The sequence below is a fragment of the Bos indicus genome, chromosome 10 (genome assembly GCF_029378745.1).
Source record: "Bos indicus isolate NIAB-ARS_2022 breed Sahiwal x Tharparkar chromosome 10, NIAB-ARS_B.indTharparkar_mat_pri_1.0, whole genome shotgun sequence".
Lineage (NCBI taxonomy): Eukaryota > Metazoa > Chordata > Mammalia > Artiodactyla > Bovidae > Bos > Bos indicus.
The window spans coordinates 67,441,828-67,468,658 of record NC_091769.1 but is presented as its reverse complement, the minus strand read 5'-3'; the positions used below and the strand labels follow the sequence as shown (position 1 = coordinate 67,468,658).

Sequence of the window (26,831 nt, the reverse complement as noted above, 5' to 3'; positions counted from 1 at the left end):
CCATGACTGAGGAACTGAAATGATACTGATACTGAGATGAGTGCAATTGTGCGGTAGTTTGAGCATTCTTTGGCATTGCCTTTCTTTGGGATTGGAATGAAAACTGACCTTTTCCAGTCCTGTGGCCACTGCTGAGTTTTCCAAATTAGCTGGCATACTGGGTGCACCACTTGCACAGCATCATCTTTTAGGTTTTGAAATAGCTCAACTGGAATTCCATCATATCACTAGTTTGTTCCTAGTGATGCTTCCTAAGGCCCACTTGACTTCACATTCCAGGACGTCTGGCTCTAGGTGAGTGATCATACCATCGTATTCAGCAATAAAAACAACAGGGCTGATTCATGCAAAGGTAAGGATGGATCTTGCAAACAATACACTGAGAGAAAGGCAAACAGGAGAGTACCTACCACTCCTATTTTTAAAGTGACAGAAATCAAAAGAGTGAGCACCTAAACGCTGGGAGATTTAGAATGGGGCTTGAGGAACTCAAAAGTTATGAAAATGCTCTCATATCCTGACTGGGTGGTGGTTACACAGCTGATTACATTTAGCAAAACTCATCAGATTATACACTCAAAAAACCTATGCTTCTGAATGTAATTACTTTATATCTATTTTTTAATGTAGATGAGAAAAAAAAGACAAGTAACAAGTAATAAAACTAATCATGATTTAACGAGCAATTTGGTGCGATAATAAAACTTCCTTTAAAACTTTAAGCGAAGAAAATATTTCATTAAGTTCAGCTGATTTATGTAATTAAACAAGGACATTAAAAAGTCCTGCAAATAAAAAACAACAACAAAAAGCCCTGCAAACTCTGACGCCCTTCTCCTTCATCCTGTCCTTTCTCTGATACCAGCGAGGGCCAGGTAGCTGCCGAGCGGACGCAAGCGTAGCCCACGGTCAACCACCGGCCACTCCCGCTCCTAGCCGGCCCAGACCTTCCACCGCTCCGCCCTTCGTCAATATAGCATCCCGGACACGCCCAAAGAGCCCGCTCACACCTACCCTTTGAATGGTCCGTTAACCTTTCAATCAATTCAAATACGGCAAGGAGCGAGCTAATAGCGCGCCTCGTCGAGGGGAAGAGGCGGGCACTTTTACCGGAAGTGTTGGTTAAAATACCTCCAATCAGCGGCTCTGTGCGGGAAGTTTGAATTTTGTCGATTCTTGCTGTAGACGTTCCTTCTTCGGAGGCGCGGTGGTCTTCCAGGACCAGAGAGTTCCTTTTAGTTTGGTTGAAGTTTAACGCTAGAAACTGCCTCAGGTAGGTAGTTGCTGGGTAGCTGGAGGAGGACACGGTTGGCTTCTTTCTAGAAGTTATAAAAGGGTCCGAGGACTGGCGGCAACGCTCTGAACTTCGCCTGGGGGAAGCTTCTTCTAGGACCTCATTACCTCTCCTTCCGGAAGCTGTTGACTCAGTCCTCCGGAAGAGTTAATATTTTTTGAGAAGACCTGTGTAGCAGCAGCATTTCGCCACCGGGGTGTAATTGGCATTTGGCCCCAACTATATTCCAGTAGCTCCTTACAGATTATGTGACAACTAAAAACGCTTGGGTTGACAATCCCTAGGCAAGCAAGACTAAGTAAGGCGTTCTAGACTTTCAGGCTGGAAGAAACTCCAGTCAAGGGTAGAGAACTTAAATGTGTGTGAAGAGCCGGGCTGCGGGGCTGGGGATTTCAGCTCCACTACCTTTTAACAGTGCTTATGTGGGCAGTTAATTTACCTCATCTGTATAAGGGTAGTTATACTACCTTTTAGGATTTAGATGATAATAAAATATGCCTTCAGTGTTAGCCCTTTCTCGCTTTGCTGTGTACAATACAGTGCTATGCCGTATTTTAAATAACTAATACATAATTTTAATTTTTTCTTTAATAACTGCTTAATATTGTTGCAGGAAAAGCCAATTTTGACTCCAGGTTGGAACTGTTTCTTTGACTTGCTTTTCCGTTGCTTTTGTTATTATATATAATCATACAGAATGGCCTGCCTCAGAGAATCCTACCCCTCTGCTTGACTTTTAAACTAAAATGCCTTTGTTCAGAACCCTAGACATTAGTGTGCCATCTTCTTGGTCAGCTCTGGGGAATAAAGTCCTTGCCTCTACACTTCGTCTCCCCTTCATTGGCCTGCTGTGCAGCAAGGAGAGCAAGTGTTCCATAGTATTTGTGAGAAGTGGTAAAAAAAAATAGTAGAGGAGAGTTCTTGATAAAAAGCACAGTTCTTTATCACTTCCTCTGGACCCTTAAAGGAGAATGTTTTTAGCATTCAGTTCAGTCGCTCAGTCCTGTCGGACTCTTTGTGACCCCATGGACTGCATCTTGTGAGGTTTTTCTGTCCATCACCAACTCCTGGAGCTTGCTCAAACTCATGTCCATCGAGTTAGTGATACTGTCCGACCATCTCATCCTCTGTCGTTCGCTTCTCCTGCCTTCAATCTTTCCCAGCATCAGGGTGTTTTCTAATGAGTCATTCAGGTCAGATGAATTCTCATATTTTATACTCTGTTGATTGCTTGAAATAGCATTTTAATTTGCCTCACTTCTTATGCAGATTTTTATGTGCAGTTTTCTAGGGTACTTTCTTTGTTATTCTTGTTGAAGAGCACTGTGTGCTTATGTATTTTTAAAATTCCTAGTGACAGACGTTCCATCCTTCCCTCCCCCCCCGTTTTCTTTTAAATTGGCAAGACTCTTTGGAGAATTGGTCCTTTTTCTCCAGTTTGGCTTAGTTGTTCTCTCCACTAGTTGTTTAGGTGAGGCTCTTAGATTTTCCAGTTTCCTTTATTCTCTTCCTCAGTTGGAGCCTGGTAGGCTACAGTTGATGGGGTCTCAAAAAGTCTGACAGGACTGAGTGACTTCACTTTCACTTTCATTTGGATCCACAGTTTCTTAGAACCCATGACATCATCTTTCTTGTTCTCTCTTGTTTTACTTCAATACATTCTCAGGGATCTTTCTAAGAAAAGAGTATATGCCAAATAAACTATATGACTTCTTGTATGGCTAAAAGAATTTTATTCTGTCTCACCAAAGCAAGCATATGGTTATCCTTCTAATCATTATGGTACTTCTGGAAACCCTTTTTTCTCAATCTCATATTTGACTGCCTATTTATCTTCTCTAACTATATAATATGCATCTTGTGGGTTTTTTTTTTTTTTTTTTGTCTTCTGGTTGAGAAAAAGTGCCAGGCTGCCTGCATTCATCATCGGATCAGATCAGATCAGTCGCTCAGTCGTGTCCAACTCTTTTCGACCCCATGAATCACAGCATGCCAGGCCTCCCTGTCCATCACCATCTCCTGGAGTTCACTCAAACTCACGTCCATCGAGTTGATGATGCCATCCAGCCATCTCATCCTCTGTTGTCCCCTTCTCCTCTTGCCCCCAATGCCTCCCAGCATCAGAGTCTTTTCCAGTGAGTCAACTCTTTGCATGAGGTGGCCAAAGTACTGGAGTTTCAGCTTTAGCATCATTCCTTCCAAAGAAATCCCAGGGCTGATCTCCTTCAGAATGGACTGGTTGGATCTCCTTGCAGTCTAAGGGACTCTCAAGAGTCTTCTCCAACACCACAGTTCAAAAGCATCAATTCTTCGGCGCTCAGCCGCCTTCACAGTCCAACTCTCACATCCATACATGACCACTGGAAAAACCATAGCCTTGACTAGACGGACCTTTGTTGGCAAAGTAATGTCTCTGCTTTTGAATATGCTATCTAGGTTGGTCATAACTTTCCTTCCAAGGAGTAAGCGTCTTTTAATTTCATGGCTGCAGTCACCATCTGCAGTGATTTTGGAGCCCAAAAAAATAAAGTCTGACACTGTTTCCACTGTTTCCCCGTCTATTTCCCATGAAGTGATGGGACCAGATGCCATGATCTTAGTTTTCTGAATGTTGAGCTTTAAGCCAACTTTTTCACTCTCCACTTTCACTTTCATCAAGAGGCTTTTGAGTTCCTCTTCACTTTCTGCCATAAGGGTGGTGTCATCTGCATATCTGAGGTGATTGATATTTCTCCCGGCAATCTTGATTCCAGCTTGTGTTTCTTCCAGTCCAGCGTTTCTCATGATGTACCCTGCATATAAGTTAAATAAACAGGGTGACAAGATACAGCCTTGACGAACTCCTTTTCCTATTTGGAACCAGTCTGTTGTTCCATGTCCACTTCTAACTGTTGTTTCCTGACCTGCATACAAATTTCTCAAGAGGCAGATCAGGTGGTCTGGTATTCCCCTCTCTTTCAGAATTTTCCACAGTTTATTGTGATCCACACAGTCAAAGGCTTTGGCATAGTCAATAAAGCAGAAATAGATGTTTTTCTGGAACTTTCTTGCTTTTTCTATGATCCAGCGGATGTTGGCAATTTGATCTCTGGTTCCTCTGCCTTTTCTAAAACCAGCTTGAACATCAGGAAGTTCACGGTTCACATATTGCTGAAGCCTGGCTTGGAGAATTTTGAGCATTCATCATCAGGGGAAGGTTAAGGCAACTATTCTGTATACTGTCCTTCACTTACTTTTCCCTATTTTCACCTTTACTTCATACATTTTGCAGTGTTCTCTATGGTAAGCCTAGAATCTCTTGTTTATATTCCAGACCTTGGCTTCCTGGACTTCACTTCACCTGTCAAACAGGTTCCTATTCAGAACCCCAAAATAGTTTGTAGTATCTTCTCTTTTGATAACTTTCTTCCCACTCTTAACTCACATGTATATTCCATTTTGTATTTTAACATTTTTATTTCAGAAAGCTCTGAAGTGGTGTAGGAAGTGAACTGGAATCTTAAGTTTTTAAAATATAAAATGAAATTCCACGTAAGTTGGTCTTTCTCTCTTTTTCCTGACAGGATGTCTTCATCACATTTTGCCAGTCGGCACAGAAAGGATTTAAGTACTGACATGATTAGAACTAAAATTGCTCATAGAAAATCACTGTCTCAGAAAGAAAACAGACATAAGGAATATGAACGAAATAGACACTTTGGTTTGAAAGATGTCAACATTCCAACCTTGGAAAGTAGAAGTCTTCTTGAATTAGATGAGACATCTCAAGAGCTTGTTCCAGAAAAGGCCAGTATCAAGCCAAGTAAGTAGAGGTTGATTGTAATTTCAAGTGTTTTGAAGAGTAATATCTGAGAGTATTATTACCTCAGAAAAGTGGTTTAATATCTGAGGTTTAAAAAAACCCTGACCAGAAGAATGGAGTTTTGAAATAACATTCTAAATAACTGTGTTTTCTACAATTGCTGCTGCTGCTAAGTCACATCAGTCGTGTCCGACTCTGTGCGACCCCATAGACGGCAGCCCACCAGGCTCCCCCCTCCCTGGGATTCTCCAGGCAAGAACACTGGAGTGGGTTGCCATTTCCTTCTCCAATGCATGAAAGTGAAAAGTGAAAGTGAAGTCGCTCAGCTGTGTCTGACTCTTCTCGACCCCATGGACTGCAGCCTACCAGGCTCCTCCGTCCATGGGATTTTCCAGGCAAGAGTACTGGAGTGGGTTGCCATGGCCTTCTCCGTTTCTACAATTAAGTACTTCCTATTTCAAGCAAAGACTGAACGTCCCTATCTAGGCTAATGCCATTCACCTATGGAGTATTATAACATTTTTTACCTATATGGCCTTATAGGAATCCTAATTTCTTACTTCTAGAGCTTAGGTAAGATAAACATTAACAAGATAAGTTAATAAGGGTTATATAAAAATATAACCGATGAGAATTTGCATGCTGCAACTAAAAAAATATGGATATACTTGATTGAAGTATCCAAAAGGTAAGGATACTAAATCAAAGTATTCATCCCTGTAGTTTGCCTAGATGGATTTAGGGTGGTTAGGAGGGGAAGAACCAATTCAAAAAGAAAGGAATGATCTCAGCAAAAGATAAAGATAATAAAAATGAGTGTTAGAAGGCAAGGGATACTATAGAATAGAAGGAAGAGAACTGGAAAGTGTCATGCATTTGCAGAATGAGTCATTGGACTCCTATTTAGTTGTGTTTATATAGCAGGTACTAGGAGCTAGATTGCAGTGAAACAAAGCAAAGATAAAGTTTGAAGAAATGGCAGAGAGAGATAAAGTCTTAGAAGTTTTATAGAGAAATGAGATGTCACATTGTTCTAAGTGTTCACTGCTTCAGTTTTTATCATTTTTCCAGAACCAGTGTAATGTTTGACACGCACGAGACACTCAACATATAAAGGTTAATTGCTTCTGTAATAGGGAGGGGTGGCCTAAAACTATTTCTTCTAGATTTGTCATTTTTGTGATTCTAAAAGAAAGTGAGAGAAAAGAATTGGATTAATATATTGTAGCGTTTTTGTTTTTGAGATGAAGTGATGGTTTATGTTTGAAGATCAAAGAAAGTGGGTTGGTCGTTGAGGGGGGATAGAGTAAAGAATAACATCTGTTAGGAGTTCAGAGGAAATGAAAACTGGGTCATAGAACTGAATAAGATGGACTTTGAAGAAAACTGACATTTTCTGTGAGAAGAGGTGATGTTATTGCCTTCTGAGTTGTCTCTTTGCTTCTACTCGGACCCTCTCAAACACTTCATTCCTCGGCCAAAATCTTTCAAATTAAATTTAACTTTGTCAGTGTGCTATTAAAGTGTTTTTTATTCCTCATTTGCAAAGGCCTAGAGGTAGGAGCCAGAGAAGGCAATGGCAACACTCCAGTACTCTTGCCTGGAGAATCCCATGGGCGGAGGAGCCTGGTAGGCTGCAGTCCACGGGGTCACAAAGAGTTGGACACGACTGAACTACTTCACTTTCACTTTTCACTTTCATGCATTGGAGAAGGAAATGGCAACCCACTCCAGTGTTCTTGCCTGTAGAATCCCAGGGAGCGAGGAGCCTGGTGGGCTGCCGTCTGTGGGGTTGCACAGAGTCAGACACGACTGAAGCGACTTAGCAGCAGCAGCAGAGGTAGGGATGAGCCAGGTGTGTTCCAGAGAAGGTGAATAAGGAAGCATGGCTGGAGAAAGCAAGCAAGTTCCCATAGAGCCCTGAGGGCCATCATTATAAGGACATTGGCTTTTACTCTGAAATATGAAATGTTTAATGGATTAAAGAATGTTTCTCTGATTTACGATTTAAAGGCATCTCTTTGGCTACTGTGTTGAGAATAGATTGTGGGGTGGCAAGCATAGCCACAGAGAGACCAGCTTGAAGACTGTTGCAATAATTTAGTACATGGTTGACCACAGTGGCGAAAGTGTGAAAGTGTTAGTCTCTCAGTCATGTCCAACTCTTGGCGACCCCATGGACTATAACTCATTAGGCTCCTCTGTCCTTGGAATTCTCCAGGCAAGAATACTGGAGTGGGTTGCCATTTCCTTCTCCAGGTATCTTCCGACCCAGGGATTGAACCTGGGTCTCCTGCATTGCAGGCAGATTCTTTACCGTCTGAGCCACCAGGGAAGCCAGAGTGGTAGCAGCAAAAATAGTTGGTTGAATTCTGGATGTATTTTGAGGGTTGAACCAATATGATTTCTAAATGGATTCAATGTAGGGGTTGATGAAGAAAGAGAAGTCAAGGGAACTTCCCTGGAGGTTCAATGGTTCAAACTCCACTCTTCCACTGCAGGGGGTAAGGGTTTGATCCCTGGTAAGGGAACTAAGATCCCACATGCTGAGTGGCCAAAAAGTTAAATAAATAAATATAGATGAGTAAGAAAGAGGAATCAAGATGATTCCAAAGTTTTTGGCCTGAGCACCTAAAAATATGCAGTGGCCATTTACTAAATTGTAAAGGACTGGGGGAGTGGTAAGGTTAGAGTTCAGTGTTAGATGTAAAAGAGGAGATTTTGAAAAGGTAGTTGGATATCCAAGATGAGTTCAGAGGAGAAGTCTGAGCTAGATAAATAAATTCAGGTGTTGCCAACTTATACATGGTCTTTTGGTTTTTTAAATATTTATTTGTTTGGCAGTGCCGAGTCTTACTTATAGCACTCAATCTTCAATCTTCCTTGGGGCATGAGAGATCTTAGCTGTGGCATGTATACAGGATCTAGTTCCCTGATCAAGGTTCAAACCTGCATCCCCTGCATTGTAGGACAGATTCTTAACCACTGGAGTGCTAGGAAATACCATGGAATTTTTTTTCCTGAATATTTTCCATATGCAGTTGGATGAATCTGTGGATGTGGAACCCAGGAATATGGAGAGTCGACTGTAGAAAGGAAAGAAGTAGCATGCATTTTGTGTGCTGTTCCAGCCATATTCATTTGTGCATTGCAGGTGGAAAGTTGACATAGAGAGGCCTTTAATTGGAATTGGGATTTTGCCAGAGTGAGAGAGGGGCCAAAAAGTTGAAGTAGTGATTATGATGATAAATCATGGACTCTAAATTGGATATGAAAACACTTGATGTGAGGGAGGTGAAAGACAGTGAAAATATGATCGTAGATCAGGAGCATGTAGGTACGTCCTGGTGGAGCCAAAGAATTGTTGGAAAGATAAGATATGGTAATCAGAGAATGGATTTCTTGAAATTGGGCTTATGAAGGACATATAGTATTCATCGGTAATAATGAGGTCTCAAGTGCCTGGTTATCTCATGAATGAATACAGGTGTGACAGGAAATTGGTCCTCTGAGCCCTTGAAGTTTCTGGCAGGGCCTGGGTTGATCAGACCTCTCTCTCTTTGGCTGGTTAGTTGCATTTGACCACAAGCAGTGTGGTCTGTGAATGTTATTTTATGTGTGCCATGACACGAGAAAGGTTGAAGTACTAGTATGGGTGTGATCATGGGAATGGGTACCTGAGATACAGTGGAAGAAAGATCACTGGAAGAAAGAACACCTAAGAATCGAGAAGCTAGGGTACTGGATGAGTCATCAAGATTTGTGCAAGAACAGTGATGGAGACAATGACAGTGAGCCACGAGCTAAAGCCTTCAAGGAAGGAGAAACAAACATGGAAGAGATACTGGGTTAGATCTGATGACACAAAATGTAAAGCTGGGATCTTTAAATGAAGAAGAAATAATCAGAAACCAACAATGAGGTCATCTCTCCTCTTCAGGTGCAGTGATACTCTAGTGTGGGAGAAAAAACAGTCAGCCTCATGAGAGGACAACAAGGGAAGCAGTGACTTCAGGGGAGAGCCAGGTTTCAGTTCAATCAAGAGCTGAGGGGAACCTTCAGAGAAGTCAAAGATAAAGGGGTTTGTTGGTGACTGACCACTTGATCATCTGTGTTTTTGCATATTCTGTACTCTGCCTGGGGTTTTCTTTTATTTAACAATTTTATCAAGGTCCAATTTATATACTATAAATTTCCCTCATTTTAAGTATATACCTTTTTGTAGTAAATTTATTCAGTTATGCAGTTATGTATGGATTATTTTTAATCCTTATCCAGGGGACAAACACTTACTTATTCCTCTGAACCCTTTTTAGGTATGCTGTGTTAAGGAAGCATTTCCTGATCTCTCCAGATAGCTGTTGTACTGATTCTTTTTAATGGGCATTCTCTTTTTTAAAACTGTGTTCCCTTGAGCCCCTCAAGGGCAGACATTTTCTTACTTATTCTTCCTACTAAAAATGTCTCACACATGGTAGCCACTTATATTTTTCATATAAAAATGTTTCAACAAACATTATTGTATTAAATAAGCATTATATTGTAAGACACTTCATAGTTTAAAGAAACATAAGATTTATGTAGAAAACCTAAATTGAGCTAAACTGACAGGGAGCCTAAATATCAAAAGAAAGAAATAGTATTAGTTACCCCAAAATTCAGTGGCTTAAAACAATAAGTGTTTATTAATTTACACAGTTTTTGTGGGTCAGGAATTTAAGTGCAGCTTGGCTAGATGGTTCTGGAGACTGCAGTCAGGATGTTATGCAGGATGCATCTGAGGGCTTGACTGAGACTGGAGATCTACTTCTACATACTGTTTGATTATTGTAAAGGATTCACTTCTGAAGTGACTCATCCATGTGACCAGCAGGTCGATGCTGGCTTTTGGCAGGAGGCCTTAGTTCTTTGTCACATGGACATCTCTATGGGGCTTCCTGAGTCTCCTAACAGTTCCACGTGGCCACTGGCATCCCCCCAGAGCAAGTGATCTAAGAGTGTATGCGTATGTGCTAAGTTGCCTCGGTTGTGTCTGTTTGTGACCCTGTGGACTGGAGACTCCTGTGTCCATGGGGATTCTCCAGGCAAGAACGCTGCAGTGTGTTGCCATGCCCTCCTTCAGGGGATCTTCCCAACCCAGGATCTAACCTGCATAGTCATGGAGTTGTTCTCCATCATTTCCACAGTACTTTCTTGGTCACACAGGTCGGCCCTATTCAGATGGCAGGGATGACACAAGACATGACTGCCAGGAGGTGAGAATCACTGGACGTTAGCTTGGAGTCTGGTATCATAGAAGTTAATTAATTTAAAAGTGAACTAATACATCCCTAGACATAGCAAGCAATCAGATATTTGAACAAGTGAAGTCAAAAGAAATAGGAATATTAAAACAGAGGTGGAAATAAATTGAAGTGCTAAGGAATTAACAAGAAGTTACTAAAAGCACTTCTTAGCAACAGTTGAAGTTAGAAGTTAAGATATTTGCCTAACTTTCTATCTGAAATATTTTATATACTGTTTTTTCTTTTTTCCTACTTAGAGTCAACAAAAACTGTTGTCTTTGATCAACGAAAACAGATGCTCCAAAAATACAAAGAAGAAAAACAACTTCAAAAATTGAAAGAGCAGAGAGAGAAAACTAAACGAGGAGTATTTAAAGTGGGTCTTTATAAACCTGATATGCCTTGTTTTCTTTTCTCAAACCAGAATGCTATGAAAGCTGAGCCAAAAAAGGTTAGTATCCTAACTTGATACAGAGAAATAGTTGCTTTTAACTGGTATTTTCTTTAAGAGATTAGATGACTAAAATAATCATTTCCCTGAGTCCCCTAGTTGATAGGGGTGGGAATGACATAATAGTAACACTGAAGATGAAAACAGAGTCTCTTGATGTAACTGCTGGTAGGTTGAGATTGGATAAAACCAGGGGAGAGATTGGAAAAAACCTGGTAGAGTCAGGCTAAACAGTGAATGCTGTGCCAGAGTATTTGGTGTTTACCTTATAGGATATGCAGAGTTAAGGGAGGCTTATAAATGAGATTGTACCATTATCAAACTAATATTCAGGAAGATTACCTTGCCTTAAGGATTATAGTCTAGAAAGGCAAGCTTTTATAGATGGAAAGACCAGTTGTGAATCATATATTATGACTATTCTCTATACATAGATTAGGTGAAAAGAGATAAGTGGACTGGGCCATTGGTTTAAAAACAAGAAATAGGTTTAAGACATCTTTTTTCCTGAGATATAATTGACATTAATTTCAGGTGTGCAACATAATGAGTCATTATTTGTATAAGTTATAAGATGACCACGGTAATTAGTCTAGTTAACATCTATCACCACACATAGTTAAACAAATTTTTTTCTCGTGATGAGAACATTTAAGGTCTACTCCTGACAATGTTCAAACGTACAGTATAGTATTATTAACTGTTGTCACCATGCTGAATACTATATTCCCAGGACTGACTTATTTTTAAAACTCGAAGTTTGTACTTTTTGACTATATTCACCCTTTTTGCCCAACCTGCACCTCTGGCAACCACCAGTCTGGTTTTTGTTTGTTTTTTTAAGTTTAGTTTAATTTATTTGGCTGCACTGGGTCTTTAGTTATGGCATATGCAGGGTTGTTGATCTTTGTTGTGGCATGTGGGATCTTTAGTTGTGATATTCCAAGTCTTACCGGTAGCATGCCAGATCTAGTTCCCCGACCAGGGATCGCACCTGGGCCCTCTCCATTGGGAACACAGAGTCTTAGCCACTGCACCCTCAGGGAAGTCCCCTACCAGTCTGTCCTTTATTTAGGAGGTTGGGTTTTTTATTATTATTTGTTTAAACTTCCAAATATAAGTAAGGTCATATGGTATTTGTCTTTCTCTGGCTTATTTGTTTAAACTTCCAAATATAAGTAAGATCATACGGTATTTGTCTTTGTCTGACTTATTTCACTTAGCATAATGCCCTCAATGTCCATTCATGTTGTCACAAAAGGCAACATTTCCTTCTTTTTTCATGGCTGAATAATAATAAAAACACACACAAATGGACTATTAGTTTCTTTATTCACTCATCCATTGATGGACACTTGGCTATTATAAATAATGCTGCAGTGTACATGGGGGTACATATATCTTTTTGAGTCAGTGTTTTCATTTTCTTTGGATAAGTACCCAGAATTGGAAATGCTGGATCATATGATAGTTCTAGTTTTAATTTTTTGAGGATCTTCCATACTGTTTTCCATACAGGCTGCACCAATTTACATTAACAACAGTGTAGTAGGGCTCCCTTTTCTCCATATCCTCACCAACGCTTATTATTTCTTGTCTTTTTGATAATGGCCTTTCTAACAGGTGTCATGTAAGACATCTTAAGAGATAAATTTGACAGGACTGGTGACCTCAAGTAAGTAGTGAGGGGTAAAGGAAGTTGAAGAGTTAAAGATGACTGTTCTGAAGATAATAGTTTGAGCAATAATACAAGTTTTATAAAAGGCTCTAGGTTTGTCCACCTCAGTTCAACTAACTCAAATTCCTGTTTATTTTATGATTGAGTAATATTTCATTGTATGTAGGTACCATAACTTCTTAATCCATTCATTGTCAATGGACATCTAGGTTGCTTTCATGTCCTGGCTGTTGTAATTAAGTGCTTCAGTGAATACTGGGGTACATGTGTCTTTCTGAATTATAGTTTTCTCAGGGTATATGCCCATTAAGGGGATTGCTAGAAAAATAATACGGATGAACCTATTTTCAGGGCAGGAATAGAGATGCAGATGCAGAGAACAGACTGTGGATACAGCAGGGGAAAAGGGGGGATGAATTGAGAGAGGAGCATTGCAATATATACATTACCATGTGTGAAATAGATAGCTAGTAGGAGGTTGCTGTGTAACACAGGGAGCCAGCCTGGTGCTTGGTGAAAACTAGGGGCTGGACGGGAGAGTGGGGTGGGAGGGAGGCTTAAGAGGAAGGGGATATGCATATACATATAGCTGATTCATGTTGTATGGCAGAAACCAACACAGCAATGTAAAGCAGTTACCTTCCGATTAAAAATAAATTTTAAAGAAAGAATGTATGGGAAAACATAATATTACAAACTTTGCTACTGCTAATAGAGATGAGGAAGGCAGGAAAAGGAATAAGCGTAAGTGGGTGAATATTAATAACCTTTCAAAAAAATCCTATTTGGAAATCAGGCTAGAGATTCATACTAAGATGTGGATTTAGGATGTGATATTAGGAGTTTAAGTTGTAGGACTAAATGAAACCACTCCAGTAAGAATATGTACAATTATCTGAGTGAGGTCTAGAGAACAGGTTCAAGTGGGCAGCGATAGGTTGAAAAGGACTGATCAAATGGCAAGAGAATAAATGCTAAAGGGAGGGGTGATGTAAAGAGAATAATGAGTAAGTCAAGGATGAAGTTTGACATATACCCCAGTGTTCATTGCAGCACTATTTACAATAGGCACGACGCAACTTAGATGTCCATTGACAGATAAAGAAAATGTGGTACATGTATATACAATGAAATATTACTCAGCCATAAAAAGGGGTAGATTTGAGTCAGTGGTAGTGAGGTAACAAGAGCCTGTTATACAGAATGAAGTAAGTCAGAAAGAGAAAACATATATTAATGCATTTATATGGAATCTAGAAAAATGGTACTGATGAACCTGTTTGCTGGGCAGAATTGGAGACACAGATGTAGAGAACAGACTTGTGGACGCAGCAGGGGAAGGAGAGGCTGGGATGAATTGAGAAAGTAGCATTGACATATATACACTGTCACGTGTGAAACAGATAGCTGGTGGGGAGTTGCTGTATAACCCAGGGAGCCCAGCCAGGCGTGCTGTGATGACCTAGAGGGAGTGGCATGGGGGCAGAGAAGGGAGGCTCACGAGGGAGAGGAGATATATATATATGTGTATATATAATTAGGGTTGTTGTATGGCAGAAACCAACAACATTTGAAAGCAATTTTTCCTCCAATTAAAAAGTAAATTTAAAACTTAAACAAAAAAAGATGAAATTTGAACAGATCAGTTGGACTGTAGATTAGGTAGTCGTTGGTGGTTTGCAATTTAAAGATACATATAAATAAACTCATTGACTATATACTCATTCCTGATTTAAGTAAGAATTGAACAATATAAAGCCCCAAGATACTGCTGCTTTTTTAGGCCTCATGAATCTCAATAATTCATTTGACAGATCTTTGATTATTTACTCTGTATGATCTTAGGATAATGTAGAAGAGACCAAAATTAATAGAATGTAGTGCAAGTGGAAAGATATAGATAAATATGTTCTATATATTAGAGGAAGGAGAGACTGTTTGCATTGGAGGAACATCAGAGAGGACATCTTGGAAGGGATTAGATTCAAGCTGTCTTTTCAAGAATATATAGGATGCCATTCATTGGTCTACACCGTAAACAACTTTTAAAATATGATAAGAAATATTGTGTTAAATAGTATGATTCAGTGAGGAGTCAATAATTGTTCTTCATTTTGTTCAGGCAATAGCCATTGCTGAATTTTAATCCCTTTAAGTACTGTTAAGAAAAGCCTAATTTCTTTAGCACTAGGTTTTCATTGAGATTTGGAGAAGAAAAATGACTTCTCATCTAGAGAAGTCTGATTATGCTTCTTAAGAAATTTTATAGAGTTGATAAATACCTTATAATTTTTTAATCAGCCTTTCTCCTCAATTTTTCCCACACTTTTTGATCAGGTCTCCATTTTCTTACTGACAATGAACAGCTGTGTAATCATGAGATTTGAAGGCAAATTGTCAAAGCTAGGGAAGTAAGCTGTACAGTATCTTTTCATAAACAGAAAAAAAAAGATCCTAATACTCAAGTTTATTCATCTGTGTGCTCAGTCGCTCAGCTGTGTGCGACTCTTTATGACCCCATGGATTGTCGTCCTCCAGGCTCCTCTGTCCATGGAATTTTCCAGACAAGAACACTGGAGCAGGTTGCCATTTCCTACTCCAGGGAGTCTTCCCAGTTTGTTCATCTACCCCATTCCAAATATGTCCAGCTAATCATACTAATGAGGATCCTAATAACTTGGAAAATATGCTTTGAAATTTCTTCTCTTTCCTCATTGAAAAATATGAGTAAGTTTTGAAGCTATTAAATTAAACATATTTTAAATCAAACCAGAACCAGAAAAAAAAACAGTAATTTAGGGAGTTCCCTGGCAGTCCAGTGGTTAGAACTCAGTGCTTTCACTGCTGGAGCTGGTGAAATACAATCTCTTTTCAGGGAGCTAAGTTCCTGCAAGCTGTGCAGCATGGCCAAAAAACCCCACAAAAGTTAAAACAAAACAGTAAGTTAGCAAGTATCTTTTAGCTGTAAATGATTAATATAAAAATATAAATTTAAAATATAAATATTTTTTATTTATAACTTTAAAATGAGAACTTTGGACTTCCCTGGCAGTCCAGGGATTAAGACTCCGATCTTCCAATTCAGGAGGTGAGGGTTTGACCCCTGGTCAGGGAACTAAGATCCCACATGGCATGCTGTGCAGCCGCTCAAAAATAAATATATAAAACGGGAGCTTTATTTCATGAGACATGGAAATAAATTTTGCACTTTATTTAATATATTTTTTAAACTTTATCTTCTTTTGACTATTTTAAGGATGTTCCATCTTCTGTACGGATTACAAGGTCAAAGGCCAGAAACCAAATGGAGCTGACTAAGGTATAGTTGGTAGTTTAGTAGGTCACTGTTACTAAAATGACAAACTGTACTTTTTTTTCTGAGTAAGTAAATTTATTTTTAATTTAATATCAGCTTTAAGCAATAATGATTATTTTACCAGAGTTAATAATACCAAAATAGATGCTACTATATGATGACATAGCAGATTTGGCTATATGCCAAGGAAACAGTCGCTTAAAATATTTTGCACAGATGTCCTTTATGAGATCTATACTAAACTCTGACACATTCTTTTTTATTTACTGGGCTTTTATTATGTATCCCATGTCACCGTAAAGCACAAATAGAAATATAAAGCACATGCTATGCTATGCTAAGTCACTTCAGTCGTGTCCAACTCTGTGCGACCCCATAGACGGCAGCCCACCAGGCTCCCCCGTCCCTGGGATTCTCCAGGCAAGAACACTGGAGTGGGTTGCCATTTCCTTCTCCAATGCATGAAAGTGAAAAGTGAAAGTGAAGTCACTCAGTCGTGTCCGACTCTAGCGACCCCATGGACTGCAGCCTACCAGGCTCCTCCTTCCATGGTATTTTCTAGGCAAAAGTACTGGAGTGGGGTGCCATTGCCTTCTCCGATAAAGCACATAGGGTGAGTTTTATAAATTTTTTAAGGGTCTTCAAAACACTGCTATGGATAAAGTTACTAGGAGGATTACTAAAGTCAAGTGGTCAGGGAGAAAAGTAGTGTGCTTCTTTGTCAGGTGAGGAAGCTGTAGTTAACTGAATTTGAGTGACTGTCACATTCCTCTAGGCTCTAGGATATAATAGTGAAGAAAACAAACAAAATTTCCTGTTTTCAAGGACTCTACATAAGAGATAGTGTTAAAAAAAAAAAAAAGAACCATGTAGTGTGTCAGATGGTCAAAAGTATGGGGGAGATGAAAGAAAGAATGGAGATGGAGAGTTTTGGAGTAGCTGTAGGGGAGAATTTTGATCATGCCTCACTGAGTTGGTGGCAGTTTAAATGCAGTCTTTCAAGAAGTAGATGAGTGAGTTGTGGGGAAGAGCTGTCTTCCAGGGGAGGAATTTTCTAGATAAAAAGATACCTGTTGTGTTTAAGGAGTCTCAGAAGATTATAGTCAGTTATTTTTTTAATGGTTTTTCTAAATTCTGGGATTCTGAAAAAGTTTGTTAGGAAATTTATGTAATGGAAAACTTGTTTCTTCATCTCATTTAGGGTAGTGGATTTTTTGCTGGTTCGTTTACAGTATCAGATTTCAAATGTCAGTTTACACCTTAAAAATGTGGTGGTTTGGTTCATTATGCAGTTAAATCACCTAATTTATACCTTATCTTTTAAATAGAGTGGTAATGGGATTGATGTTCGAGCAATCCGACCTGGTCAAAGACAGACTTCTGAGAAGAAAGTGTTGGACAAAGAGAAAAAAGGTAGAAGTATTAGCAATTTTTGTAAGTTCTGATATTGCCACAATAATTTAAAACCACCAAAAGCGTTCGGTTTTATTTTTTTTCCCGCAGCTGTACAACCTGTAATGCTGCCGGTGAGAATGACTCGATCATCTACTCAAGCAGCAAAGCAGATTGTCAAAGAAATCCCGTCTACAGCAGCAAGAAAGCCAGAGTCAAGGGCTGTTAATGGTAAGAACAATTTCTTGATCAGTGACTGAACTAGGATTATGTTGTGATCCTTGAGGGTTTTTGTGTTCAGTTTTTAAGATCATTATATACTTCTTTGAATAGGACAGAAGGAAATGGGAGATTCTAACTCTTGAAGACAGGTTTTGTGCCCCGATATCCTGTCAGCACACAGTGGATGCTCAAATGTTGAAATTTTTCAAAGTGAAAAATTAATAGCCCCAATAAATTACAGTCCATCCATTTGGTGGATTGAAGTGTAATTATTTAAGAACAAGGTGTGAAAAAACACTTAATGACATGGTTAATGATATTAAGTGGGCGAAGAGAAACAGGTAAAACCCTGAACAGTATGATTGAAATTCTATAATGAAATATGTATGTGAATGTGAACTTTGGAAAAACATATTCTGAAGTGTCAACAGTGATTACCACTGAAGTAATGTAAACTTTAGAAAAATTTTTGGTTTTGTGCTTTTTATAATTTTTTCTAATTTTCTATAGTAAATATGTATTTTATATTTAGAGGCAAAAGGTAAAATACCTTAACACCTTTTGTTTTCTTTTGTTTTGTTTTGAAAACAGATGGCCTATACGTGAAACAGGAAATTTCATCTGTTTTTATCCTATTTTCTAATATGATTTTTAATCATAATGTCCCTTAAACTGTACATTTCTATTAAGCCTTTTTTCCTTTCCCAAATTACCTAGTACTTTTTTTTTTTGACTTGTACTTTTAATGCAGCATTTTTTTATCTAGTCAAAATGGGTGTCTTATTTCACTTTTATTTTAGATAATGAAGCAGACAGAAAAGCACCAAATCAAGGAAAACCTGCCAAAAAGATAGGAACAAAACCTGACAAGGTAGAGTATAAACATCTGTTTATCTCTAGATACTTTGAAAATCTCATTGCTACTTTCATAAAATGGAAATTAAGCATATAGAACTGCTTCAAGAAGTTGACTCGCCATGTGTCTTAAAACCTCCTGAACCATAAAGAAGCATCAGGAGGCTTTACTTGTTGTTTTTCAGGTGTCTTATCCTCAGAGTTTTATAGTTAGAGAAAGCATAATTTGGTTAACAGGAAATAGAGAAAAGTGATAGAAACACAGCTGACAGAAACCTTCATGTCTAAGAGAGGATGGAGTTGGGTGAACTGTATTGACTCTGAATTCAGTTAGGCCTGAGTCTGAATATTGTCCTATTAGCTATATAACCTTGGGCAAGTTATGAATTTGTTTTCCCATCTCCAACACATAATACCTACATAAGAGTAGTTTTAAGAACTAAGTACTCTAATGTTTCTGACAGTGTCTAGTGTAGTACCTTATAGGGTCTATAGAAAAGAGTCACCATTTTGAGGCCCCAGTGCCTTGGTTTATAATCAGTGCTATGGTTCCTTAACCTTAAAAAAGAAAGTTATACCGAAGTAAAGAAATGTGGCTATGTTGTACAGCAGAAACTAATACAACATTGTAAAGTAATTATACTCCAGTTAAAAATTAAAAAAAAAAAAAGAAATGTGGCTAGATTTTTAACTGAAAATTAAAAATCAGAAATGTAAAATCCTCTAAAAATTTTGCTTGTATGGGTGAGTGAAATGTGTAAAGGTTGTCAAAAGTTACAAACTTCCAGTTACAAAGTAAGTATGGTCTGGGGATGTAATAAGCAACATGGTGACTGTGGTTAATAATACTGTGTTGTATATTTGAAAGTTGCTAAGAGGATATAGGTCATAAGATTCTCATCATAAGAAAAGAAATTGTAACTATGGTGACAGATGTTCATAGGCTTATTACGTAGATCACTTTGCAATACATACAAATGTCAAATCATTATGTTGCATGCCTAAAACTAGTATCAGTTTTTTTTTTTTTTTTTAACAAAAAACCAAATAATTAAATTGACAAAATAAGCTTCACATTATATTTGGTTAATCTCACTGTGTCACACTGAAAAATATTTTTCTCATCAGTTCAGTTGAGTTGCTCAGTCGTATCCAACTCTTTGCGACCCCATGAATTGCAGCACACCAGGCCTCTCTGTCCATCACCAACTCCCGGAGTTCACTGAGACTCACGTCCATCGAGTCAGTGATGCCATCCAGCCATCTCATCCTCTGGCGTCCCCTTCTCCTCCTGCCCCCAATCCCTCCCAGCATCAGAATCTTTTCCAATGAGTCAGCTCTTTGCATGAAGTGGCCAAAGTACTGGAGTTTCAGCTTCAGCATCATTCCCTCCAAAGAAATCTGAAGGCTGATCTCCTTCAGAATGGACTGGTTGGATCTCCTTGCAGGCCAAGGGACTCTCAAGAGTCTTCTCCAACACCACAGTTCAAAAGCATCAATTCTTCGGCGCTCAGCCTTCTTCACAGTCCAACTCTCACATCCATACATGACGACAGGAAAAACCATAGCCTTGACTAGACGGACCTTTGTTGGCAAAGTAATGTCTCTGCTTTTGAATATGCTATCTAGGTTGGTCATAACTTTCCTTCCAAGGAGTAAGCGTCTTTGAATTTCATGGCTGAAATCACCATCTGCAGTGATTTTGGAGCCCCCAAAAATAAAGTCTGACACTGTTTCCACTGTTTCCCCATCTATTTCCCATGAAGTGATGGGACTGGATGCCATGATCTTAGTTTTCTTAATGTGGAGCTTTAAGCTAACTTTTTCACCCTCCACTTTCACTTTCATCAAGAGGCTTTTGAGTTCCTCTTCACTTTCTGCCATAAGGGTGGTATCATCAGCATATCTGAGGTTATTGATATTTCTCCCGGCAATCTTGATTCCAGTTTGTGTTTCTTCCAGTCCAGCGTTTCTCACGATGTACTCTGCATAGAAGTTAAATAAGCAGGGTGACAAGATACAGATCTGATAGAGTGCTTGATGAACTATGGAATGAGGTTCGTGACATTGTACAGGAGACAGGGATCCAGACCATCCCCATGGAAAAGAAATGCAGAAAAGCAAAATGGCTGTCTGGGGAGGCCTTACAAAGAGCTGTGAAAAGAAGAGAAGCGAAAAGCAAAGGAGAAAAGGAAAAATATAAACATCTGAATGCAGAGTTCCAAAGAATAGCAAGAAGAGATAAGAAAGCCTTCCTCAGCGATCAATGCAAAGAAATAGAGGAAAACAACAGAATGGGAAAGACTAGAGATCTCTTCAAGAAAATTAGAGATACCAAGGGAACATTTCATGCAAAGATGGGCTCAATAAAGGACAGAAATGGTATGGACCTAACAGAAGCAGAAGATATTAAGAAGAGGTGGCAAGAATACATAGAAGAACTGTACAAAAAAGATCTTCATGATCCAGATAATCACGATGGTGTGATCACTGACCTAGAGCCAGACATCCGGGAATGTGAAGTCCAGTGGGCCTTAGAAAGCATCACTACGAACAAAGCTAGTGGAGGTGATGGAATTCCAGTGGAGCTATTTCAAATCCTGAAAGATGATGCTGCGATTTTTCTCATAGGATAAGTTTATTTATAATCAAGGTTATTGTAAAAGAGGATTTGTTACTTGACAATAATAGTCTTCCAATAAACACTGGATTTCTGATTCTCAAATCATTGTAATTATCCACATAATTTAAATTAAAAAATGGGTATTTGTCAGTTGGGTAATTTTTCCACCTTAATTTTCATATATCTTAATTTGCCGTAATACCTAAAACCTATTATTTACTCTTTTTAATGAGGATTGGTTCTCTCTCTCTGGATCCTAACAATGGTTTAGTTAGCTGGTCTACTGATTTCATATTTACATTTAACTGTATTTATTTTTCTTTCTTAAATTATATTCATGGGACACATATCTCAAGTCTAGTATTTTCAGACCTGTAAAAATTGGCTTGACTATATCCCCAGGAGAGAAGTTCTCACTCTTTTCTGTTTCCTTCCATCCAGGTCATTTCTTTTAAAGTTGATAATGAAGAAAATACTTTGGATTCACAAACCAGTGCCACAAATGGAATGAATCCAGATGGAGTCTTATCAAAAATGGAAAATGTATCTAAGACAAACAGTGCAAAAATGAAAGGGAAAAATTCCTTTGCACCCAAAGATTTTATATTTCAGCCATTAGATGGTCTGAAGACCTATCAAGTAACACCTATGACTCCCAGAAGTGCCAATGCTTTCTTGACACCCAGTTATACCTGGACCCCGTTAAACACAGAAGTGTAAGTATTTAAAGTTAATAATGAATTCTTTGCTAAGATGGTTAACAATCACCTTTCTTAGATTTGGCATGTGCTTTTTAAAGGTTAATGTTTAGTTAGTAAATTATGTTAATTATAAATCATGAAAGTTTGGTCTTTTAAAAAAATTCTTCAGAAGGGTACAGTAATGTACTAGACAGTTTTACTATTTCCTATACATTGTTTTTATCTGTATTTTCATGGTACTCTTTGTGGCGTTTTTTTGCTTTTAATAGGTGATCTTTTTATAAAGACTTAGAAATAAATTTTTAGAAGAAAGAAACTGTAATACTGTAGCTCAGAAATGGTGGGGTTTTTTGTCTTTTTGCTAAGTGTTACTTTAGAAAAATTACTTCTAAAGACAAAAATAATTAACTTGCAAAGTGAGGGAAAATCAGTTGGAATCTTTAATAGAAACAGCATGGTTGTTTTGCAAAGACTGGCTGGTAGCAAATTTACTAGAAACTGCTCAGCAGCATGCAAGACTATAGAGTGCTTATGTTCCATGAAGAGATCTTTATAATCTTTGGATCTCGTAAGTAGTAAAGACAGACATTCCCACTATAGGTGTTTAAATATGTCCAGAAAAGACACATTTAAAAAAATTAGAAACATATTTCTATTTAATCCCAGATTTTTTAAAAGCAACATCATTTTGAAATCCTTCATATGATGCTTATGTTTTAAGAAGTATATATTTACTATTGTTTTTAGTGATAAGACTGAAGCAACAAAAGAAATCTTGGCACAAAAATGTAAAACTTTCTCTGCCAAAACAGTACCTCAAGATTCAAGTAAATCACAGTGTCCTTTGGGTTCTTTAACAGTTTGGAATAAAGGTATTAAATTTTAATTAATTTTTTACTTGCTTTTCTGAATTGTGATTTATCAGGTTTATTAGGCCCTTTTCAACATATAGCCCAGGAATGTGATCTCAGGGTCAGGAAAGATGTGAAGACATGGGGAAAGATATCTGGAGAGAGAAAGAGTTGGAATGAGGAGTATAGACTGAGAAATAAATGTAACTTTGAAGAGATGAATATTGGGAGGCACTTTAGAGATACGTGGTGAATGGAATCTTTAAGTCAGAGATAAAATTTGAAAATTCACATTGGAATAATTGGAAAATTTAAACAGATTTGTCTTGTGGGGAACATCATTTTGTGAGTGGCTGCTTTGAAATTTATATGTAATGTTTTCTTTATAGAACATGTCTCAAATAAAAATGAAACTACTAATGAAAATTCATATGGCCTTTCAGGAAAGGAAGAAGTCCCATCACTTGAAGTAAATGAAGATCAGCTTTCTCAGCCACAACATGATGTGCCGTATTTCAGGTTTGTCCATTTGTTCCTAGTATAAGAATTTTGTATTCATGTGTAGACAATTAAAACCAAGATTAAACTATTTTTAGCCTGAATGTAATAGATGAATTGGGGGAAACTGAATTCCGGTGATTTTCATTTATCTTTTAAATTTAAATTTTTTTTTTTTTCACTAACTAGTTCCCAATTCAAAAGGTAGTAAAAGATACAAGTGAGGAGTCTTTTTCCCAAATCTGTCTCATAGAGGGGATAGTTCAAACCTTCCACAGAGGCAAGTGTTATTCATTTCTTGTGAATACTTCCAGAGTTAGATAATGCATATGTAGAATAACAAACATATTTTTTCTTTTTTTTTAATATAAACAATAGCATGCTGTTTTGTTTCATGTAATGTTAACTGTAACAGACATTCCATTTTAGTACTTAAAGAGCTTTCTTATGTTATTTTGAGTATGTGTTTTCTAAAGGCCGCACTGCTGCTGCTGCTGCTAAGTCGCCTCAGTGGTGTCTCTGTGTGACCCCTTAGATGGCAGCCCACCAGGCTCCCTGGGATTCTCCAGGCAAGAACACTGGAGTGGGTTGCCATTTCCTTCTCCAATGCATGAAAGTGAAAAGTGAAAGTGAAGTCGTTCGTTGTGTCCGACTCTTAGCGACCCCATGGACTGTGGCCCACCAGGCTCCTCCATCCATGGGATTTTCCAGGCAAGAGTACTGGAGTGGGGTGCCATTGCCTTCTCCAAAGGCCGCACAGTATCCAATAATATGGATATACCACAATTTACTGAATAAGTCCCTGTTGCTGATTATTTACATTGGGTTCAATCTAGTACTATTATAATCAAGGTTGCAGAGAACAACCTTATATATATTTCAGTTCTCTCATGTGCAAATATATGAGGACCTCAGTTTGCATCCCCTCCAGCGTGGTATGGGAGTTCCTATTTTCTCATACCTCCTCACCCTCTAAAGAATCAAATTAAAGTTTATTTTAAAAAAAAGAATAGGAGGCTCAGTGGCCCGTCAACTTATGAGATAGGATTATGTTTCTCTAACTCTGAATTGAAAATTAAGTTCCTGTTTGGGGAACTTCAACATGTCACCAAATGCCGTGGAAACATATCAGAGGCGTGCATTTTGAGAAAGGCCTTTATATTCTACATCATACAGAAAATTATTGTATCTTACAATTTTTGAATGAATATAGCAAGAAAATTCCCATACCATTTCCAGTACAATATTAACAATTTTTGAACTTTACCAATCAACTAAATAAAAATATTACCTTACTCTAGTTTTATTTATTTTTTATTTATTTTTCCTTTTTTTGGCATGAGATCTTAGTTCCCTGACCAGGGATCAAACCATCAGAGTCTTGAGCACTGAGATGCCAGGCAATTCCCTTTACTCTTGTTAATATTCATTCCTCCTCTCATGAATGAGTATCTTTTTATATGTTTGGGAACCACTTCAGTTGTTTTTAGAGTATAATGTTTTGGTATTGTAAGATCTTTTAGAGGTTAACTAGTTTACTATATTGTTCAGCTGAGACATTGAGATGATAAGCAATTTACCCAATTAAATAATGTCAGATCTAAGTCGAGTCTCCTTTCTCATTTATTAAGCTGTTCTCTGTTGCCATTGATTTAAACAGCTAAATTTGTCTTCTAAGAAAAACTATCCTCAGTTTTCCTGCTCAGATGTTTTTGTAAAGAAACATACTGCTGCTGCTGCTGCTGCTAAGTCGCTTCAGTCGTGTCCGACTGTGTGACCCCAGGGTTTCTTAACCTTGGCGCTATTGACATTTTAGGCTGCATAATTTCTGTTGTGGGGTCTTCTGCATTATAGGTTGTTTTGTAGCATCCCTGGCCAGCAGCACTCCTCTATTTCATGATAACCAAAAATTATTCTAGAGAGTGCCAAATGCTGCCTGGTAGGAAAAATTGACCCCACTTGAGAATGTCACTGTCTTTCGATAAGCAAAGCCAAGGAGAATCTGTAAGCCTTTATCACTGTAATTTGGGACTTACAGTTTTTAGCTTCATCTGACTCACTCTTGGCAATTGGGTTCATCATAGTTCCATGGAAAATAACCAAGAGCAGAACTAAGGAATGTCTGATTCTTTCTGCTCAGGGGTTGAAAAATAAGAACAGAAATAACTGGAAATATTAGCTTGAAAAATGGGCTCTTAGCATTAACCATCCACTTAAGTTTTAGGTGTATAAGGATGGACATGGAATATCAATATATATTCATGGATTTTGATATATCTCAGTTCATAAAACAACTAAGCATCAGCTCTGGGAAATCACTGTTGTGTAAGTGTCATAGTGCTAATGTGTATCATCATTGTAGAAATATTCTCCGGTCAGAAACTGAGAAGTTAACTTCACACTGCCTTGAGTGGGACAGGAAACTTGACTTGGACATTCCAGATGATGGTGAGGGAACACTTATATTTTTTTAATGTCTTTGCTTTGTTTATTTTAATATGGTTGCATTTACCTGAAACATAAAAATCTAGTGTTGTCCAACTTTATAGTTTCATTGTTATTCAAAATAGCAAGAATTTTCCATATGACATGTATGTTCACTAATATCTCTGTGCTAAAATGGTACCTAACTTAAAAGATGTAAGTAGTTAGAATATTGACTATCATTCCTGAGAGTTAGACATTTGCCAATTTTATTATTAAAATTTTTTTACTATGATTCCATGAATGACAACTATGTCTGATATTGCTTAATTATACAAAAATATTTTCTGAATGAAGATTACTTAAATCAATATGGGTCAAATTTTGTGAAAATTCCATAATCTTGCCTATTCAGGAAAGCTGTTTAGAAAAAAAAGTCATTTGTGTGCTGCCAGCTCAAAGTCCTTAGATATTGATGTACAGTAAGTTGTTTAAGGTTTAATTCTTATAAAATACAAGGAGAGGTAGAATGCTTTGCTGTGTAGGTGTTGAGTATGAGAATGTATGTTGCTAATTTTTAGCAGGATTTGAAACAGATAGTAAATGCTCTATATTTGTATGACAAAGTTTTGTAGTAGATATTTTTTGTTTTGCTATAAAGTAAGAATTTGATTCTATAACTAGGATATTTAGAATGAGGTCATCTTATCAGCTGATTGGATTGAAATAAAGATCTTGTTTCATCCTTCAACTTTTAAAAACCTTGTATTTCCTCTAGCTAAAGATCTTATTCGCACAGCAGTTGGTCAAACAAGACTCCTTATGAAAGAAAGGTTTAAACAGTTTGAAGGACTGGTGGACAATTGTGAATATAAACGAGGTGAAAAGGAGACTACCTGTACAGATCTGGATGGATTTTGGGATATGGTTAGTTTTCAGGTATGTGGTCAAATATTTTGAATATATTAACTTTGAGTCTTTTTTTTTTAATGAGTTAACCGTAATATGTGCTCAGTTGGTGGATTTGGGATATGGTTAGTTTTCAGGTATGTGGTCAAATATTTTGAATATATTAACTTTGAGTCTTTTTTTTTTTAATGAGTTAACTGTAATATGTTCTCAGTTGGTAAGTAGTGTCTGACTCTTTGCAACCCCATGGACTGCGGCCTGCCAGGCTCCTCTGTCCGTGGTATTTCCCAGGCAAGAATACTGCAGTGGGTTGCCATTTCCTCCTCTCGAGGATCTTCTTGACCCAAGAATCAAACCCAAGTCTCCTACAGCTCCTGCATTGCAGGCAGATTTTTTACAACTGAGCCACTGGAGAAGCCCTTAACAGTAATATAAAAGGGTTGGTAGTAGCTTCTGGGACTAACTTGGTTGCTCAGTGGTTAAGTATCCACCTGCCAGTGCAGGAGACATGGATTCAGTCCTTGATCTGG

General features: G+C 38.1%; 1 protein-coding gene across 3 annotated transcripts in view; it reads left to right on the top strand.

Moving 5' to 3' along the window:
* Window positions 1–1,132: 1,132 nt before the first annotated feature.
* DLGAP5 (DLG associated protein 5) overlaps window positions 1,133–26,831 on the top strand; it is a 45,202-nt gene continuing 19,503 nt past the window's right edge. For 2 of the 3 annotated variants that reach the window (XM_070797631.1, XM_070797630.1), the window contains exons 1-12: window positions 1,133–1,273; window positions 4,858–5,096; window positions 10,639–10,832; window positions 15,767–15,829; window positions 17,155–17,239; window positions 17,330–17,449; window positions 18,241–18,311; window positions 21,360–21,634; window positions 22,367–22,491; window positions 22,860–22,989; window positions 25,331–25,416; window positions 26,171–26,331. In XM_070797631.1, coding sequence (XP_070653732.1) covers window positions 4,859–5,096; window positions 10,639–10,832; window positions 15,767–15,829; window positions 17,155–17,239; window positions 17,330–17,449; window positions 18,241–18,311; window positions 21,360–21,634; window positions 22,367–22,491; window positions 22,860–22,989; window positions 25,331–25,416; window positions 26,171–26,331 — 1,548 coding nt within the window. In that variant the 5' untranslated portion in view covers window positions 1,133–1,273; window position 4,858. The remainder of the gene's footprint in view (window positions 1,274–4,857; window positions 5,097–10,638; window positions 10,833–15,766; window positions 15,830–17,154; window positions 17,240–17,329; window positions 17,450–18,240; window positions 18,312–21,359; window positions 21,635–22,366; window positions 22,492–22,859; window positions 22,990–25,330; window positions 25,417–26,170; window positions 26,332–26,831) is intronic. The other variant, XM_019968957.2, reaches the window with a different exon arrangement.